Raw genomic sequence first — 17,885 nt, 5'->3', positions numbered from 1 at the left:
TTATTCCAATACAGTTCCAGCTAAGATACATTTGCCTAAAAATCTGGAAGGCATGGGAGCAGTTCACGCTCTCCGAGGTGAGGTGATCAGCATCAAGATCCCTTTCAGTGGCAAACCAGATCCTGTGATCACTTGGCAGAAAGGACAAGATCTCATTGACAATAATGGCCATTACCAAGTTATTGTCACAAGATCCTTCACATCGCTTGTATTCCCCAATGGAGTAGAGAGAAAAGATGCTGGTTTCTACGTGGTCTGTGCTAAAAACAGATTTGGAATTGATCAGAAGACAGTTGAACTGGATGTGGCTGATGTTCCTGACCCACCCAGAGGAGTCAAAGTGAGTGACATCTCAAGAGATTCTGTCAACTTAACGTGGACTGAGCCAGCATCAGATGGTGGCAGCAAAATCACCAACTACATTATTGAAAAATGTGCAACTACTGCAGAGAGATGGCTCCGTGTAGGACAGGCCCGAGAAACACGTTATACTGTGATCAACTTATTTGGAAAAACAAGTTACCAGTTCCGTGTGATAGCTGAAAATAAATTTGGCCTGAGCAAGCCTTCTGAGCCTTCAGAACCTACCATAACCAAAGAAGATAAGACTAGAGCCATGAACTATGATGAAGAGGTAGATGAAACCAGGGAAGTTTCCATGACTAAAGCATCTCACTCTTCAACCAAGGAACTGTATGAGAAATATATGATTGCTGAGGATCTTGGGCGTGGACAATTTGGAATTGTTCACCGTTGTGTTGAGACATCTTCAAAGAAAACATACATGGCTAAATTTGTTAAAGTCAAAGGGACTGATCAGGTTCTTGTAAAGAAGGAAATTTCCATTTTAAACATTGCTAGGCACAGAAATATCTTATATCTCCATGAATCATTTGAAAGCATGGAAGAATTAGTTATGATCTTTGAGTTCATATCAGGACTTGATATATTTGAACGCATTAACACAAGTGCTTTTGAACTTAATGAAAGAGAAATTGTAAGTTATGTTCGCCAGGTCTGTGAAGCACTTGAATTCTTACATAGTCATAATATTGGACACTTTGACATTAGACCAGATAATATCATTTACCAAACAAGAAGAAGCTCCATTATTAAAATCATAGAATTTGGTCAAGCCCGTCAGCTGAAGCCAGGGGACAATTTTAGGCTTCTGTTCACTGCCCCTGAATACTGTGCACCTGAAATCCATCACCATGATGTCGTCAGCACAGCCACTGACATGTGGTCACTTGGAACACTAGTATATGTGCTGTTGAGTGGTATCAACCCATTCCTGGCTGAAACTAACCAACAAATGATTGAGAATATCATGAATGCAGAATATGTTTTTGATGAAGAAGCATTCAACGAGATTAGCCTTGAAGCCATGGATTTTGTTGACCGGCTATTAGTGAAAGAAAGAAAATCACGCATGACAGCATCTCAAGCACTCCACCATCCATGGCTAAGGCAGAAGACAGAAAGAGTCAGTACAAAAGTTATCAGAACATTAAAACACCGACGTTACTACCACACGCTTATCAAGAAAGATCTGAACATGGTTGTGTCAGCAGCCCGGATCTCCTGTGGTGGAGCAATTCGATCTCAGAAGGGAGTGAGTGTTGCTAAAGTTAAAGTTGCATCCATTGAAATTGGCCCAGTTTCAGGGCAGATAATGCATGCAATTGGAGAAGAAGGAGGATATGTCAAATATATATGCAAAATTGAAAATTATGATCAGTCTACCCAAGTGACCTGGTACTTTGGTGTCAGACAGCTGGAGAACAGTGAGAAATATGAAATCACCTATGAAGATGGACTGGCCACCATGTATGTCAAAGATATTACCAAATTCGATGATGGTACTTACAGATGCAAGGTAGTCAATGACTATGGTGAAGACAGTTCTTATGCAGAGCTATTTGTTAAAGGTGTGAGAGAAGTTTATGACTATTACTGCCGTAGAACCATGAAGAAAATCAAGCGCAGAACAGATACAATGAGACTCCTGGAAAGGCCACCAGAATTTACCCTACCCCTCTATAACAAGACAGCTTATGTGGGTGAAAATGTCCGATTCGGAGTAACCATAACTGTCCATCCAGAACCTCGCGTAACATGGTATAAATCAGGTCAGAAAATCAAACCAGGTGAAGATGACAGGAAGTACACATTTGAGTCTGACAAGGGTCTTTACCAATTAACAATTAACAGTGTAACTATAGATGATGCTGCTGAATATACTGTGGTGGCAAAGAACAAATATGGTGAAGATAGCTGTAAAGCAAAGCTGACTGTAACCCCACATCCACCTCCAACAGATACAACCTTGAGGCCCATGTTCAAACGGCTACTGGCAAATGCAGAATGCCAAGAAGGCCAAAGTGTCTGCTTTGAGATTAGAGTGTCTGGCATCCCCCCACCAACACTAAAATGGGAGAAAGATGGTCAGCCACTGTCCCTCGGGGTGAATGTTGAAATTATCCACGAAGGTTTAGATTATTATGCTTTACACATCAGGGATACTCTGCCTGAAGACACAGGTTATTACAGAGTCACAGCCACAAACACAGCTGGATCCACCAGCTGCCAGGCTTACCTCCAAGTCGAACGCTTGAGGTATATCAAGCAGGAATTTAAAAGTAAAGAGGAGCGTGAACGGCATGTACAAAAACAAATTGACAAGACTCTAAGAATGGCTGAAATTCTTTCTGGAACTGAAACTGTGTCACTGACAAAGGTAGCCCAAGAGGCTCTGAGGGAAGCTGCCATCCTTTATAAACCAGCTGTTAGCACCAAGACTGTGAAAGGGGAATTTCGACTTGAGACAGAAGAAAAGAAGGAGGAGAGAAAAGTCCGTATGCCTTATGAAGTACCAGAGCCACGCAAGTACAAACGGACTACCATAGAAGAAGACCAACGCATTAAGCAGTTTGTGCCTATGTCTGACATGAAATGGTATAAAAAGATACGTGATCAATTTGAGATGCCTGGGAAAATTGACAGAGTTGTACAGAAGAGACCCAAACGCATCCGCCTTTCAAGATGGGAACAGTTCTATGTGATGCCTCTTCCACGCATAACAGATCAATACAGACCTAAATGGCGTATTCCCAAACTGTCCCAAGATGATCTTGAAATAGTGAGACCAGCCCGTCGGCGCACACCTTCTCCTGATTATGACTTTTACTATAGACCCAGAAGACGTTCTCTCGGTGACATCTCAGATGAAGAATTACTCCTTCCTATTGATGACTACTTAGCAATGAAAAGAACAGAAGAAGAGAGGCTGCGTCTTGAAGAAGAGCTTGAATTAGGTTTTTCAGCTTCACCCCCAAGCCGAAGCCCTCCACGTTTTGAGCTTTCTAGTTTGCGTTACTCTTCACCACAAGCTCATGTCAAGGTGGAGGAAACAAGAAAAGACTTCAGATACTCGACTTATCACATCCCAAGCAAGGCTGAAACAAGTACAAGTTATGCAGAACTACGGGAACGGCATGCCCGGGCATCATACAGACAGCCGAAACAACGTCAAAGAATCATGGCTGAAAGAGAAGATGAAGAATTGCTTCGTCCAGTTACTACCACCCAGCGTCTCTCAGAATACAGAAGTGAGCTTGACCACATGTCTAAAGAAGAAAAATCTAGAAAGAAATCAAGACGACAGAGAGAAGTGACAGAAATAACAGAAATTGAGGAAGAATATGAAATATCAAAACGTGCTCAAAGAGAAACATCTGCATCTGTGTCTCGATTACTGAGACGAAGGCGCTCCCTGTCTCCAACTTATATTGAGTTAATGAGGCCTGTGTCCGAATTGATCCAGTCACGTCCACTACCTGCTGAGGAATATGAAGATGACACAGAGAGAAGGTCCCCTACTCCAGAAAGGACTCGTCCACGTTCCCCCAGCCCCGTGTCTAGTGAGAGATCGCTCTCAAGATTTGAGAGGTCTGCAAGATTTGATATCTTTTCCAGATATGAGTCCATGAAAGCTGCTTTAAAGACTCAGAAGACATCAGAAAGGAAGTATGAAGTTTTGAGTCAGCAGCCTTTTACGCTGGACCATGCCCCTCGAATCACATTGAGAATGCGCTCTCACAGGGTACCATGTGGCCAAAATACGTGTTTCATCTTAAATGTTCAGTCTAAGCCAACTGCTGACGTTAAATGGTACCATAATGGTGTAGAACTCCAAGAGAGCAGTAAGATTCATTACACCAACACAAGTGGGGTCCTGACCCTAGAAATTCTGGATTGTCATAGTGATGACAGTGGAACATACCGTGCTGTGTGCACCAACTACAAAGGAGAAGCTTCTGACTATGCGACCTTGGATGTAACAGGAGGAGATTATACCACCTACGCTTCCCAGCGCAGGGATGAAGATGTCCCCAGATCTGTTTTCCCTGAGCTGACAAGAACAGAGGCATATGCAGTTTCATCATTTAAGAAAATATCTGAGATGGAAGCTGCTTCTTCAGTCAGGGAAATGAAATCACAGATGACAGAGACAAGGGAAAGTCTCTCATCATATGAACACTATGCATCTGCAGAAAGGAAAAGTGCTGCTTTAGAAGAAAAGTCGCTGGAAGAAAAATCCACACACAGAAAGATTAAGACAACTTTAGCAGCAAGAATTCTAACAAAGCCACGGTCCATAACTGTTTATGAAGGCGAGTCTGCAAGATTTTCTTGTGATACAGATGGTGAGCCGGTACCAACCGTTACATGGCTGCGTGGAGGACAAGTGATAAGTGCTTCTGCCCGCCACCAAGTGAGAACCATGAAGTACAAATCAACATTTGAGATCTCTTCAGTCCAGGCTTCTGATGAGGGCAACTACAGTGTGGTGGTAGAAAACAGTGAAGGAAAACAAGAAGCACAGTTCTCTCTGACTATTCAAAAAGCCAGGGTTACTGAAAAGGCTGTTATATCACCACCAAGAGTCAAATCCCCAGAGCCCCGTGTGAAATCTCCAGAAGCAGTTAAGTCTCCAAAACGAGTGAAATCCCCAGAACCAGTGACTTCTCACCCAAAAACCTCATCACCCATGGAGACAAAACCCACACCAACAGAGAAAGTTCAACAGCTACCCATCTCTGCCCCACCAAAGATAACTCAGTCTCTGACAGCACAAGCTTCTAAAGATGTTGCAAAGCTAACATGTGCAGTCGAAAGTAGTGTATTATGTGCAAAGGAGGTCAGCTGGTATAAAGATGGCAAGAAACTGAAGGAAAATGGGCATTTCCAGTTTCATTATTCAGCAGATGGTACCTATGAGCTCAAAATCCATAACCTTACTGAATCCGATTGTGGAGAATATATTTGTGAGATTGCTGGTGAAGGTGGAACTTCTAAAACTAACTTCCAGTTTATAGGCCAAGCCTTTAAGAATATCCATGAGCAGGTGTCAAGCATATCAGAAACTAAGAAATCAGCTCAGAAAACTGCTGAGTCAACAGAAACCAAAAAATCAGCTCAGAAAACTACTGAGTCAACAGAAACCAAGAAAACAGAACCAAAAACTCCTGAACCAATTTCCTCAAAACCAGTCATTGTTACTGGACTTCAGGATACAACTGTTTCTTCAGACAGCATTGCTAAATTTGCAGTTAAAGCTACAGGAGAACCCTGGCCAACTGTCACCTGGACAAAGGATGGAAAGGTAAACAATTCTTAAATGTCCCTTAATTTTATCTTCTAAGAAAATAACCCCTTCCCTCATCCCTGTCTCCCAAAGAAAGTTTAAAATTCAGTGACTTACAAGAGATGAAATTACTTGCCTTCTGCAGGCTATTACACAAGGAGGTAAATACAAGCTCTCTGAAGACAAAGGAGGATTCCTCTTAGAAATACATAAGATTGATTCTTCTGACAGTGGGCATTATACCTGTACAATAACAAATTCAGCTGGATCTGTGTCCTCTAACTGCAAATTAACAATAAAAGGTAGGTTGGCTTTTGTTCTGACCAACATTTTTCAGAAAACCATATTAACGAAACATTTCTATAAGCCTCTCCTTTCAAATACTCACAAATATCAAAATAAAACTCTTTTCCTAATTCCAAAATACTATTTGTACAGAAACGCAGACATACATATTTGAAGTTAGCATATTTTCTATTAGCATAAAAAGCATTTGTTAAGTGCCTATTGTATATAGTGTTATATAAATTCCATAGAGCCAGCCCTTGCTCCCAGGAATGTCTCTGAATCAAGTCAGGTTTGTATACAAAATGGTAGTGTTCCCACTAACTTTCACTCTTTCTAATTTTCCAAAGCAGTACAGAGTTTTTGAAAAGCTATATCAGTTTTCCCAATTAAAACCAGTTTGCTTTCATCTTAATCTTCTAAAACATAATTTTTTTTTTGTTAATCAAAATCTCCTAACCCCACACATCTCCTAAATCCTTTCACTATACTTTAAGACTTTTTTCCCCTTAAGTCATAAAATTATCTTCAAAACATGAATCTGAACTTTGTTTAGTTTAAGGAATCATTGCAATGATCTAAAAGTCATTGCAATAATGCATAACACTGCATAAAAAAGCTGACTTCTTTTTCTTTGTCTGTAAATTAGTCACCTGCAGAATTTATAAAAGACTTTGGGTTGGGCTCTCTTTTCTGTTTATCTTACAGAAGTTTCTTTTTCAGTAAAAGACTCTGAGGCACAGAAACTATCTACACAAAAGACCTCTGAAATGATAGCTCAGAAGACAGCTGTCCAAGAGGAAATATCCTATAAAGCCCCAGTTCCTGAAGAAAGCAAGACATCAGAGGTGAAATCTCAAGAAAAGTCAGCCTACAAGGAAGACACTTCTAGGGTTCTGATTTCTGAACAAGTCAAGAAATCAGAAGCAACTGCCATGGAAAAATCCATTGTCCACGAGGAAATCACTAAAACATCACAGGCATCAGAAATCAAAACTCATGCTGAGATTAAAGCATCCTCTACTCAAATGAGCATAACTGATGGTCAAAAAGTAACTTTAAAAGCCAACATTGCTGGTGCCTCTGACGTGAAATGGGTACTGAATGGAAGAGAGCTTACTAATTCAGAAGAATACAGATATGGTGTCTCAGGCAATGATCAGACCCTCACCATCAAGCAAGCTAGTCATAGAGATGAGGGAATCCTCACCTGCATAGGCAAAACCAGTCAAGGCATCGTCAAGTGTCAATTTGATTTGACTCTGAGTAAAGAACTCTCAGATGCTCCAGCCTTCATCTCACAGCCCAGATCTCAAAATGTTAACGAAGGACAGAATGTTCTCTTTTCTTGTGAAATTAGCGGGGAACCAACCCCTGAAATTGAATGGTTTAAAAACAACCTGCCAGTAAGTATAATTATGAATATATTATTGAAGAAAATCTAAGCTGCCATGTCCTGAAGGTCTTAAAGAAACACTTTTTTTTTCTCCTTTTTAGATTTCTGTTACTTCAAAAATCAGCGTAAGTCACTCCAGAAATACATACTCTCTTGAAATCCAAAATGCATCAGTAAGTGACAGTGGCAAGTACACAATTAAGGCCAAAAATTTCCGTGGCCAGTGTTCAGCTACAGCTTCCTTAACTGTCCTTCGTAAGTATATATTTGCCATCTCATTCAGGCTTTTGTGTGTGTGTGTGTGTTGTTGTGGGTTTTTTTTTTTTTGCCTGTCTTCCGAGCACAGCAAACTCTCAAATTTGTTTAAATTAAATATGCAAGACGCAGAGGCAGTCTGTGTGAATTCATCCTTCTGGTCACAGTTTCTTTTAGCTAAACAGACCTTCAGGTAAGTTAAATTTCAAAATAAAATGCTACCAACTTCCCTGTTACATGTATTTTCAGAATGCATGATATATAAATTGTTTTTCTATATGATTAACCATTGTTTTATCCTGGTGACTCCTAGCATCTGCATGAAATGTAATGATAGAAATATAAGCATTCGTTTCTTGGAGACACTGAGCTATTTCTTGACAAATGTATGTTTAACGTGTTTGCTTATGCTTCAATGGCAAATTGTCTGGGTTGTGCTTCTGTGTATGCATTTAAATTTCCATCTTGTAAGTCAATGTCACATGTCAGCTGTTAAGCAGATGTCATTGATGTTTACTGTGTATCTGCTATGCTCCACAGCACTGGTTGAAGAACCTTCCAGAGAGGTAGTACTGAGGACAAGTGGTGACACAAGCTTGCAAGGAAGCTTCTCTTCTCAGTCAGTCCAAATGTCTGCCTCTAAGCAGGAGGCCTCCTTCAGCAGTTTCAGCAGCAGCAGTGCTAGCAGCATGACTGAAATGAAATTTGCAAGCATGTCTGCCCAAAGCATGTCCTCCATGCAAGAGTCCTTTGTAGAAATGAGTTCCAGCAGTTTTATGGGAAAATCTAGTATGACACAACTGGAAAGCTCAACTAGTAGAATGCTTAAAGCAGGCGTAAAAGGTGAGCAATAAAATTACTGGTAGAGGTAGATAAGCCTAGCAGCATGGTATGTTCTTTAGTCCGTACAATTCAGTTCAAAGAAAATAATTATTTTTTCAGTGATTCTAAAACATTTTTTGTGGTTGTTTCATAAAGGAATTCCACCTAAAATTGAAGCTCTTCCCTCTGATATCAGCATTGATGAAGGCAAGGTTCTAACGGTAGCCTGTGCTTTTACGGGTGAGCCTACCCCTGAAATAACATGGTCCTGTGGTGGAAGAAAAATTCAAAATCAAGAACAACAAGGGAGATTCCACATTGAAAACACAGATGACCTGACAACTCTAATCATCATGGACGTACAGAAACAAGATGGTGGCATTTATACCCTAAGCTTAGGGAATGAATTTGGATTTGACTCTGCTACTGTGAATATAAATATTCGATCCGTTTAAGAGGGCCCATGCTCTCCTACTCATACTCACTCTCACCTTTTCACCAACAATTCACATGGACTAATCTTTCTGATCTGTAAATATAAAAAAAAAAATAGTTTTGTATTGACCTAAAATGAGTCAAAGTTCAAAAATGTGCATTTCAATCTTTTCATAATCGTTGACCCAAGAATATCATACATTTTCTAGTGACATGTACATACTGTATATAGCCGAATTAACGGTTATAAAGTTTTGTACCATTTATTTTATGACATTTTACAGTGTAACTTTTGAAACTAACCGTTGGTAGGAGAAAGTTTCTTATGAAACGAATACCCTACTCAACACTTAGTCAATCTTTGTGCCTCAACATAATGTTGATGTCTAAGTATGCCTCAATGGGTCGAGAAATTCCCCACTGAAGATGTCCTTTCCACCTAAAAGATAATGCTGTGCACATCACCTGATATGTGCACCAAAACCTATGGAATCAGAAATGTAAGGCATTGGTGATGTTTACACTTACCCTCCTGTAAGCAAAACTTTAATGTCTTACGTTGTCTCTGATGATGTCATACACAAAATAATCATGACTTAAACACTACCAGAGCAAAGTGCAACGGCCAACACTTTGTTCGCCCATTTTTACACTGGTTCTGACATTGAGAGTGCCTGGATAGCTTGGAAAAGTAACATCTCCTGGCCATCCCCTAAAGTAACCAAGCTATTCATGTATTCCTATGCCAGAGCAGTGCCAACTCTTGGAGGTCCCAGGTGCAGCCAATGCCTATGTGTGGTAGTTCTAAATTTAAATTACACCTGAAAAACTGGGGCAACTAAGCAATGAACCACAGCAAAAAATAAGCAACAACAAAATAAAGCTGTTGTTAAATTAAAAGCAACAACATATTACTATGTACTGCCTGAAACTTCAATTTGATGTAGTTCTTTTCTTGCAGGAATAAATTCAATTGTTAGTTGTAATTGTTGGACTTCCTCGAGATAGTAACAACAAAATAAAGCAAGCTATCTGCACCTCAAAATGCATGCTTGGTTGTTTTCTGTGAAATCCGGGCAGATGATGGGAGTGGGGTATCCTTTTTCACATATCACAGATAGTATCATAGATAAAACACAAGTTCAAAATAACCCATATTAATAAGTTATTTTAAGCAAATATTTAAATTGTGTTCAAAGTATTCAATGATTAACAAGCCTACATATGTTTCTTGTTGATAAATTTATCCCCAAAAGTTTATCTTCTAAACTTAATCAAGAAAAATAGGAGACGATTCAACTAAATTCATCAAAGATACTAAACATCTACAATTCACAATATTTTATGCTAGACACCACAGGAAACAACACAAAAATGAGTAAAATGATACAGTCCCTGTCCCTCAAGGAATGTAGTGAAGAGAGTATGACAACTTCAGAGAAAATGATCAGTTATATACCCGAGACCATACTGATTAACACAGCTCCAATCTGAGACAGCACCCTAAGGTCCTAGAACTAAAGAATTTATTTAAAGCAATATAGTTCTAACATGCTTTTTTATGGTAACTCATTTATATTGTATAATAAAATATATAATGTCAGAAATCTCCAGTCACTTCAATTAGCTAACTGTAATCATAAATCTATTAATTATTTGCCTAAACTGACCACCTAAATGTAAGCACAAGTAGCCAAAGCAAATGCACTGTCAATTTTTATTCTCTAGAGAAAATCTTGCCTTGGTCTTCATTATTTTATTCAACAGTATTCAAAGGCTGAGTACCATTCTTGAGAGAGAGAGTGCAAAGATGCAGATGACACAGTGACCTCACTGTAGGATAAAAGATGTACAATTAGTACACAACACAACTAGTACACTATTGACTTGTCCTTGCAAGTGGTACAGACCAAGTACTAAAATAAAGAAGAAAGGAAGGCCCCTTCCCATCAGGGTGCTAAAGCATTACGGGTGATACAGCAATTTGAGGAACCTCAAAGGATTACACTCTTGCTATCTCGACATGTCAGAAAGGCACTTCAGAGACACGCTGGAGAATACAGGTTCTGAGATGGAAAAGTGAGTCATGCTTAGTGGGTATATTTTAAGAAGGGGAGTAACAGGAGATAAAGCTTGAAACTGCTTAGTATGGAATTTTTTCAGCTGGCCTTGGAGAGCTACGGAACTTTTTTGTTTTGTTTTGCTTTTTTGGTTGTTTGGAGTAAGGACAGACCAGGACCAGAGATAGTCCGTGGTTTGCACTCCTTCACTAACAGAAATGCAGAATTTCATGCCATTTATCTAGAAAGAAAATATTCCCATCAAAAATTATACCCAAGTACTATTTTTTGTTTATGAAATTCTCATAACTGCCTGCTTACAACTTTATATACCCTCACTTACTAAAAACAGGGAGTCTCAGAAAATAAAGAAAATATGACAGGCATATTCCAAAGGAAATAGACTTCAGCTGAGCAGAGAGAGACAAGGAGGATCTTGGGAAGGAAGTGAGAAGACCCTCCAGCTATCTGCCAATAAGTCAGCTTTCCTTTCTTAAGTACAGATTGTCACAAGCCTTTATGATGCCACTTAGTGTCCCCAGGTCGCAAGCTCTCAACTGTCTTAAGTCAGGTCCCTAAAAGCAGAGCCTGACACAGGGATTCTTGTATAAGTAAAGTTTTTGAGGGACTGTTCTCAGGAAAGAGTGAGGGAAGCAGGAAAAAAGACAGGCAAGACTGTGCTCCCCACTAGAGCTTCTGACTGATCCCACAAGGAGCTCCAGAAATTAAAATTCAGCAATACCACATAAATTGTGTCTGGAGCAAGGGGACTGACCTTTTGTACGCCCTTATCATCCAGTCAATGTTGAGAGGCTTTAAAGCTGGGGAATCTGGAGGAGGGAATATCCTCCAGGTGAGTAAGGGGAAGGCTGGGGGTGGGGTGGGGAGAATAACCTGCAGGTGAGGGAAGGAATAACCTCCCAGGTGAGGAGGGAGCCAGCTGAACAGCCAACACCGAAACTGGGGATGGGTGTGCATGGCCCAGGAGGTCCGGGCAGTACCGCGACAACCACCACCACACACACCATTTACGACTTAAATGCCTATTCTCACCTTAAAATGAGAGGCAGAATTTACTGGATGATCCCTGAGGATGATTACCAGCCCTGACATGCTAATGGTATTTTAGCATGTCCGACTGCAGCTGAGATATGCAGTCCGGCTTAAGGATACAGTCCGTGTTGGTAAGAATTCTAAACGGAAGACAGGATTTGGCACTTCTGGAGTCGCAGCTTCCAGAACCCTAGATCACTGTGAGTTTGGGAGGCAAGAGAGAGAGGCCACTCCATCCAGCAAAGACCTACGCTAAAGCAAGGCACGCTAAAGTGAGGCTCAACTTCCTTTTATGCGCTAGCGGAAGCCCACCGCCCTGGAAGTTGCAAGGTCTGGCCACGTGGGCACATGTGCAAGGATTGCATCTGGAAGGCGGTGGCGAGTCAAAAAACATTGGACAGGAACCCCTTAACGGGTTTACCCAGCCAGCTCGCCCTCTCCTAGTTCCTCCCAGAATAAGTGCTTCCCGCGTGGAGGTGGGAGGGGAGGGTATTCCAGCTCCATCGTTTCCTATCTACCTTCAGCAACCTCAGGAGGGTTCCTCTGTCATTTCCGACACACACCAGTGCTTCTCCCCCCACGTCGACAGGGGGAGGCGGAGAGCAGCAAGCCGGCGCTTGGATTGGTTCCAATTCTTCTATCCAATCCACAAAACTTGTGAGCCATTTTATCACCCACCGGTACCTGTGTCTCTCTTTTCGCTGAGGGTCAGTCCCCTTGCTCCAGACACAATTTATGTGGTATTGCTGAATTTTAATTTCTGGAGCTCCTTGTGGGATCAGTCAGAAGCTCTAGTGGGGAGCACAGTCTTGCCTGTCTTTTTTCCTGCTTCCCTCACTCTTTCCTGAGAACAGTCCCTCAAAAACTTTACTTATACAAGAATCCCTGTGTCAGGCTCTGCTTTTAGGACAGTTGAGAGCTTGCAACCTGGGGACACTAAGTGGCATCATAAAGGCTTGCGACAATCTGTACTTAAGAAAGCTGACTTATTGGCAGATAGCTGGAGGGTCTTCTAACTTTCCTATTTTATAAGCCCCACACCTTGGGTAGATAATAAGCAGTGTAATGCAGAAATTAAGCATATGCATTCAAAACCCAGACTGATGCGTTCAAATCTAGGACCTGCTGTTTACTACCTTGTGTGACCTGGGGCAGGGCATTTAATCTTTCTATTCTTTGACGTTTTCATCCGTAAAATGAGATCATCACCTCATAGTATTGTTGTAAGGATTAAACAAGTTGTCACATGTAAAACTCTCAGAGCAGTGCCTAGCACAGCACTCAATAAATACCAGCTATGTTACTCTGCGACGGACCCTCATGCAGAGAGCTTCTTGAGTTCTCAAGTGATAGGGACCAGACAAAGATCCAGCATTTTACTGCGTTTCTACCAGAGGGCTCACTCCCAATCACAAGACATAATGGGCATGGGACAACACATCTTTATAGTAAATCTTTAAAGGAATTTCTCAAAAGTTGGATATATTATCTCGGTCCAATAGTAGCTGATTATATAGAAGAACCATGTAGAGGTAGGGAAGGCAGTAAACCAGAAACAGCCAATAAAATAACAGGTTAAATTGAGGGAATCCATAGTTCAAGAACAATGGCTCATGCTTATGCTCCAGGAAGAAAAAGTAATTTGTAATTTTGTTTACTCTGCTCCAAATGTAATTTTGAGAAGTGTAGGAAGAGAAAGTGCAGTTCCTTTGTAAAAAGAGAAAATAGTGTCTGCTAGACAAATAAGACTTGAAAATGAATGAACTCATACACTTTTATTCTAAGATTATAAAAAGTGGAAGGTTGATTTTATGCTTTTGTATCTCTGCGTCAGTATTTTCCACTTTGTTCTTTGGGATGTTGAAAATCAAATAATTTAGGACATGGTTGTTTTTCTTTATGCAGGATTTCTCAGAGCCTTTGATAAATTCGTGTGCTCTGTGATTGCCCAAGAGGCATAGAATGCTCCCCCAGATTATTTGGTAATGAAGCATATTTTTCACCTGTGCTGCACATCAAGCAGAACAAGACAAGCTACATTAGATGGACCTGCTAAAGTGTGAAAAGGAGTAGTTTTTGGTTGAAGGAAGAACTGAATATCACAATGATAAAAGAAATCCAGAGTGAATGGAGAGTATAATGCTGGGGCATCTGATTGCCAGTTAGAGAACGAGGGAGCAAGCAGGTTAGAGAGGAAGTTACATGTAAAAGCTGAGACCTGAAGTGTGAGATGAGATGGAGCGGGTGGGGGTGGGGGGCAGTGGGGCTGGCTTTCTGTAGAGAATTGTACCTGCAAAGGCCTGGAGCAAAGGAAGAGCAAAAAAGTAGAAACAGGTTCAGTGAAGTACAAGAGCCTCTGTAGAGCTGGGGGCAAGAAGCAAGACAATATTGCATAAGGCCTCATGTAACATGTACCAGATTAGGAGGCTTTTCCCTAAGTGGTAAGAGCAATAATTAAGAAGAGGTAAGCAAATTAGCAACTTTAGTTTTTGAAAGTCCTTAGCTATTCAAATATAATTATAACACTGAATGCCATCCTACATGAAAGAGTTTATTTCCTCCCGGGGACCCCACTCCCAGGAATCCAGCATGGACCTTAAACTATCACCAAATTTCTAATTCGTAGTGTCTTTAGGGTGGGGTGGGGGTTGTAACCATTCATGGAAAGGTCTTTTGATTGTCTAGGGACCTAGGGACACATACAATGAAGTCAGGCTGGTAGACTTTCCAGGCACCGGAGAGGGTGTGTGCCAGTTATGTGGGGAGACAGGAGGACACCTTACTGCCCACAGCCTTCTCAGTGACAATGACCACTGCTGTGGAACTGGCAGAGAAGAGAAAACGTAGAAGAGTCGAGCAGAGCAAGCCAAGTTCTCCTGAGAATGAAGTGTCAGGAATATGGCTCAAGAGGATGACTCCCATTCACTCTTTCTCCATTTTAAGAAAATGTAAGAAGCAGGAAGGAGGAAGTAGACAACTAGGCCAATGCTTTATAATCTACAGTGAATTCCTGGAGAAAGACAACACAGTCTATAACTGAGAAGTCTAACCCTGAAATTCATACTTAACCTGGGAATTTTAGAGGTTGATGTTTTGTTTCGTTTTGTTTTTAAGAAGTTTACAGAAAAATCATGCAGAAAATTCAGAGTTCTTTATAACCTTACACACGTTGTTTTCTCCATTACTAACACATTGCATTAGTGTGGTACCTCTTTTACAATTAATGAAAAGCTATTATAATTAATAATTATAGTCCATAGTTTACATTAGAGTTCACTGTGTTATACAGTTCTATGGGTTATGTACGCTAGTAACATATGTACAACCTGAAATTTCCACTTTTAACTACAAATATATAATTCACTGCTGTTATCTACATTCACAATGTTACCATCACCACCAACAATTACCAAAACTTTTCCATCTCCCCAAAAACTCTGTACCAATTAAGTGGTCCTGTGACCACTACTTTAATTTCTGACCCTATGAATTTGCTTATCCTAATTATTTCATAGCAGTGAGATTATTCAATATTTGTCCTGCTGTGTCTGGCTTATTTCACCCATGTTTTGGCATGTATCTGAACTTCATTCCTTTTTACAGCTGAATAATATTCATCGTATGTACATACCACATTTTATCTGTTCATCTGTTGATGGACATTTGGCCTGCTTCCATCTTTTGGCAATTGTGAATAATGCTGATATGAATATCAATGTGCCAAGTATCAAGTCTGTCAGCTTTTGCTAGTTGCTCAAAGATTCTGTAGGGGAACAGCACTCTGGAGTGTTTTATGCCACAATCTTGGTTGATTGGAAGCCTCTCCCTGAAGTTTTGCCTATATATGTATCTTAGGGAGATAGTTTGTAGTTTTCTTTTCATGTTTAAAGATGCCACTGAAAAACCTTAAAAAATACTGTCCTACATGTTTTAGAATGGTAACAGGCAGATAGATGACCAAACACAGTTCTTCCTTAACTAAGAGGTAGTGATCAGCGCCAATTTTGAGGGCTTTGGGTCCAGGATTTCGTTCCTGCTGCAGCCAGATTACCCCATGGTTAATGGGTTCTGTGTGCGTATGTAATTATCTAAAGGCCCCTCCCAAATTAGGCACTTCTGAACCAGCAGAATTTCAAAGACAAAATACTTCTTGCTAGGAAAGTAACAGCTAAAAATTACCCCTTCTGCATCCGGGCCAAGATGGCGGCTTAGCATTTTACACGTTTAGTTCGTCCTCCAGAATAATTAGTAAATGACCAGAAACAATACAGAACAGCTCCTGGGGCCACGTCAGTGACTGGAGACACAGCATACCCCAGTCTGGACCAGCTGGACTGGCGGCAAGCTCCCCCCAGAACCATGAGTTCCCCAAGCCATGGTGGCTGGCGCCCCACCCCAACAGACTGCCTCCCAGAGGAGAAAGGAAAGAGATTTACCAGCAGCAGGGGCTGAGCCCAACCAAACATCAGTTGTGGCATTAATCAACAAATTCTGACTACTAAAAATATGCCCCCAGCTCAGGTGAACCTGGTCAAAGCAGAGGTTGCTCATTTTTGCCCAGGCTCCAAGGGGGCAGGGCTGATGGAAAAAGGAAAAAAAGAGAAGGAAACAGAGGTTTTTGTGACTGTGTTTCTACAAAGGCTTGATTGCCTTTGGATACAGCGGCTGGGCTTCTCAGGCTGCAACTGCCCCAGGCATAGGCAGAAACAAACTCGTTTTGAGGGCTTGTCTGGAAACTGTGCCTTCCCCAGGGGAGAGGTGAAGCCCAACTCAGGTGGAATCCCTCTCTCAAGGAATTCAGACACCAGGGCTTGGTAATTTGAAGCCATTAAAACCAGCCTACAAACTCTCTTCTGTCTCCACCATGTCCCCAGCAGGGAGAGTCTGCCAAAGTTAAAGGTACCACATCATCTTATGCTGGTGGGACCTGCAGGCAGACAAGCGCCACATACTTGGCAGGATAAGAAAAACAGAGCCCAGAGACTTCACAGAAAAGTCTGTCAACCTGCTGGGTCTCACCCTTGGGGAAAACTGACGCAGGTGAATCTTTCCTCCTCATAGGGGGCCAGTTTGGTCTGGAAAAATCTGGCTGGGGTCTATAATATCTAAGTAGACCCTCCTAATTGTTGGGGGCAGGGAGGCACCACACAAGCAGGGCAAGAAACAAGAAAACAAGAACTGAAAAATTCTCCTCTGTTAAACAAAACATAAGCTAGAGGTCCAGAAAAAGCTGAACTGAATGTCAAAGAACAAATGGACAACAAATTCATCCAGCAAGAAAACCCTAGGTAAAAGAAGTGAAAGCAATCTCCAGAATAAACTAATTAAGGTAATTAAATGCCTAGATGCCAGCAAAAAATAATAAATCACACTAGGAAAATTGAAGATATGGCCCAAAGGAACAAACCAACAATTCAAATGAGATACAGGAGCTGAAACATTTAATTCAGAATATACGAACAGACATGGAAAACCTCATCAAAAACCAAATCAATGAATTGAGGGAGGATATAAAGAAGGCAAGGAAAGAACAAAAAGAAGAAATGGAAAGTCTGAAAAAAATCACAGAACTTATGGGAATGAAAGGCACGGTAGAAGAGATGAAAAAAACAATGGAAACCTACAATGGTAGATTTCGAGAGACAGAACATAGGATTTCTGAACTGGAGGGTGGAACATCTGAAATCCAGCTAGAAAAAGAAAATATAGGGAAAAAATGGAAAAATATGAGCAGGGACTCGGAATTGAAGGACAATATGAAGTGCACAAATATACGTGTTGTGGGTATCCCAGAGGAGAAGAGAAGGGAAAAGGAGGAGGAAATTATCACTGAAAATTTCCCAACTCTTATGAAGGACTTAAAATTTTAGATTCAAGAAGTGCAGCGTACCCCAAAGAGAACAGATCCAAATAGATGTACTCCAAGACA

General features: G+C 41.0%; 1 protein-coding gene across 2 annotated transcripts in view; it reads left to right on the top strand.

Moving 5' to 3' along the window:
- The window catches only part of TTN (titin), a 279,196-nt gene extending 269,308 nt beyond the window's left edge, over positions 1 to 9,888 (top strand). For both annotated transcript variants that reach the window (XM_077154303.1, XM_077154302.1), the window contains 6 exons: positions 15 to 5,668; positions 5,796 to 5,952; positions 6,659 to 7,341; positions 7,433 to 7,586; positions 8,127 to 8,429; positions 8,565 to 9,888. In XM_077154303.1, coding sequence (XP_077010418.1) covers positions 15 to 5,668; positions 5,796 to 5,952; positions 6,659 to 7,341; positions 7,433 to 7,586; positions 8,127 to 8,429; positions 8,565 to 8,863 — 7,250 coding nt within the window. In that variant the 3' untranslated portion in view covers positions 8,864 to 9,888. The remainder of the gene's footprint in view (positions 1 to 14; positions 5,669 to 5,795; positions 5,953 to 6,658; positions 7,342 to 7,432; positions 7,587 to 8,126; positions 8,430 to 8,564) is intronic.
- The last annotated feature ends 7,997 nt before the right edge of the window (positions 9,889 to 17,885 follow it).

This window comes from Tamandua tetradactyla, chromosome 3 (genome assembly GCF_023851605.1).
Source record: "Tamandua tetradactyla isolate mTamTet1 chromosome 3, mTamTet1.pri, whole genome shotgun sequence".
Lineage (NCBI taxonomy): Eukaryota > Metazoa > Chordata > Mammalia > Pilosa > Myrmecophagidae > Tamandua > Tamandua tetradactyla.
This window is presented reverse-complemented; position numbering and strand designations above follow the sequence as displayed.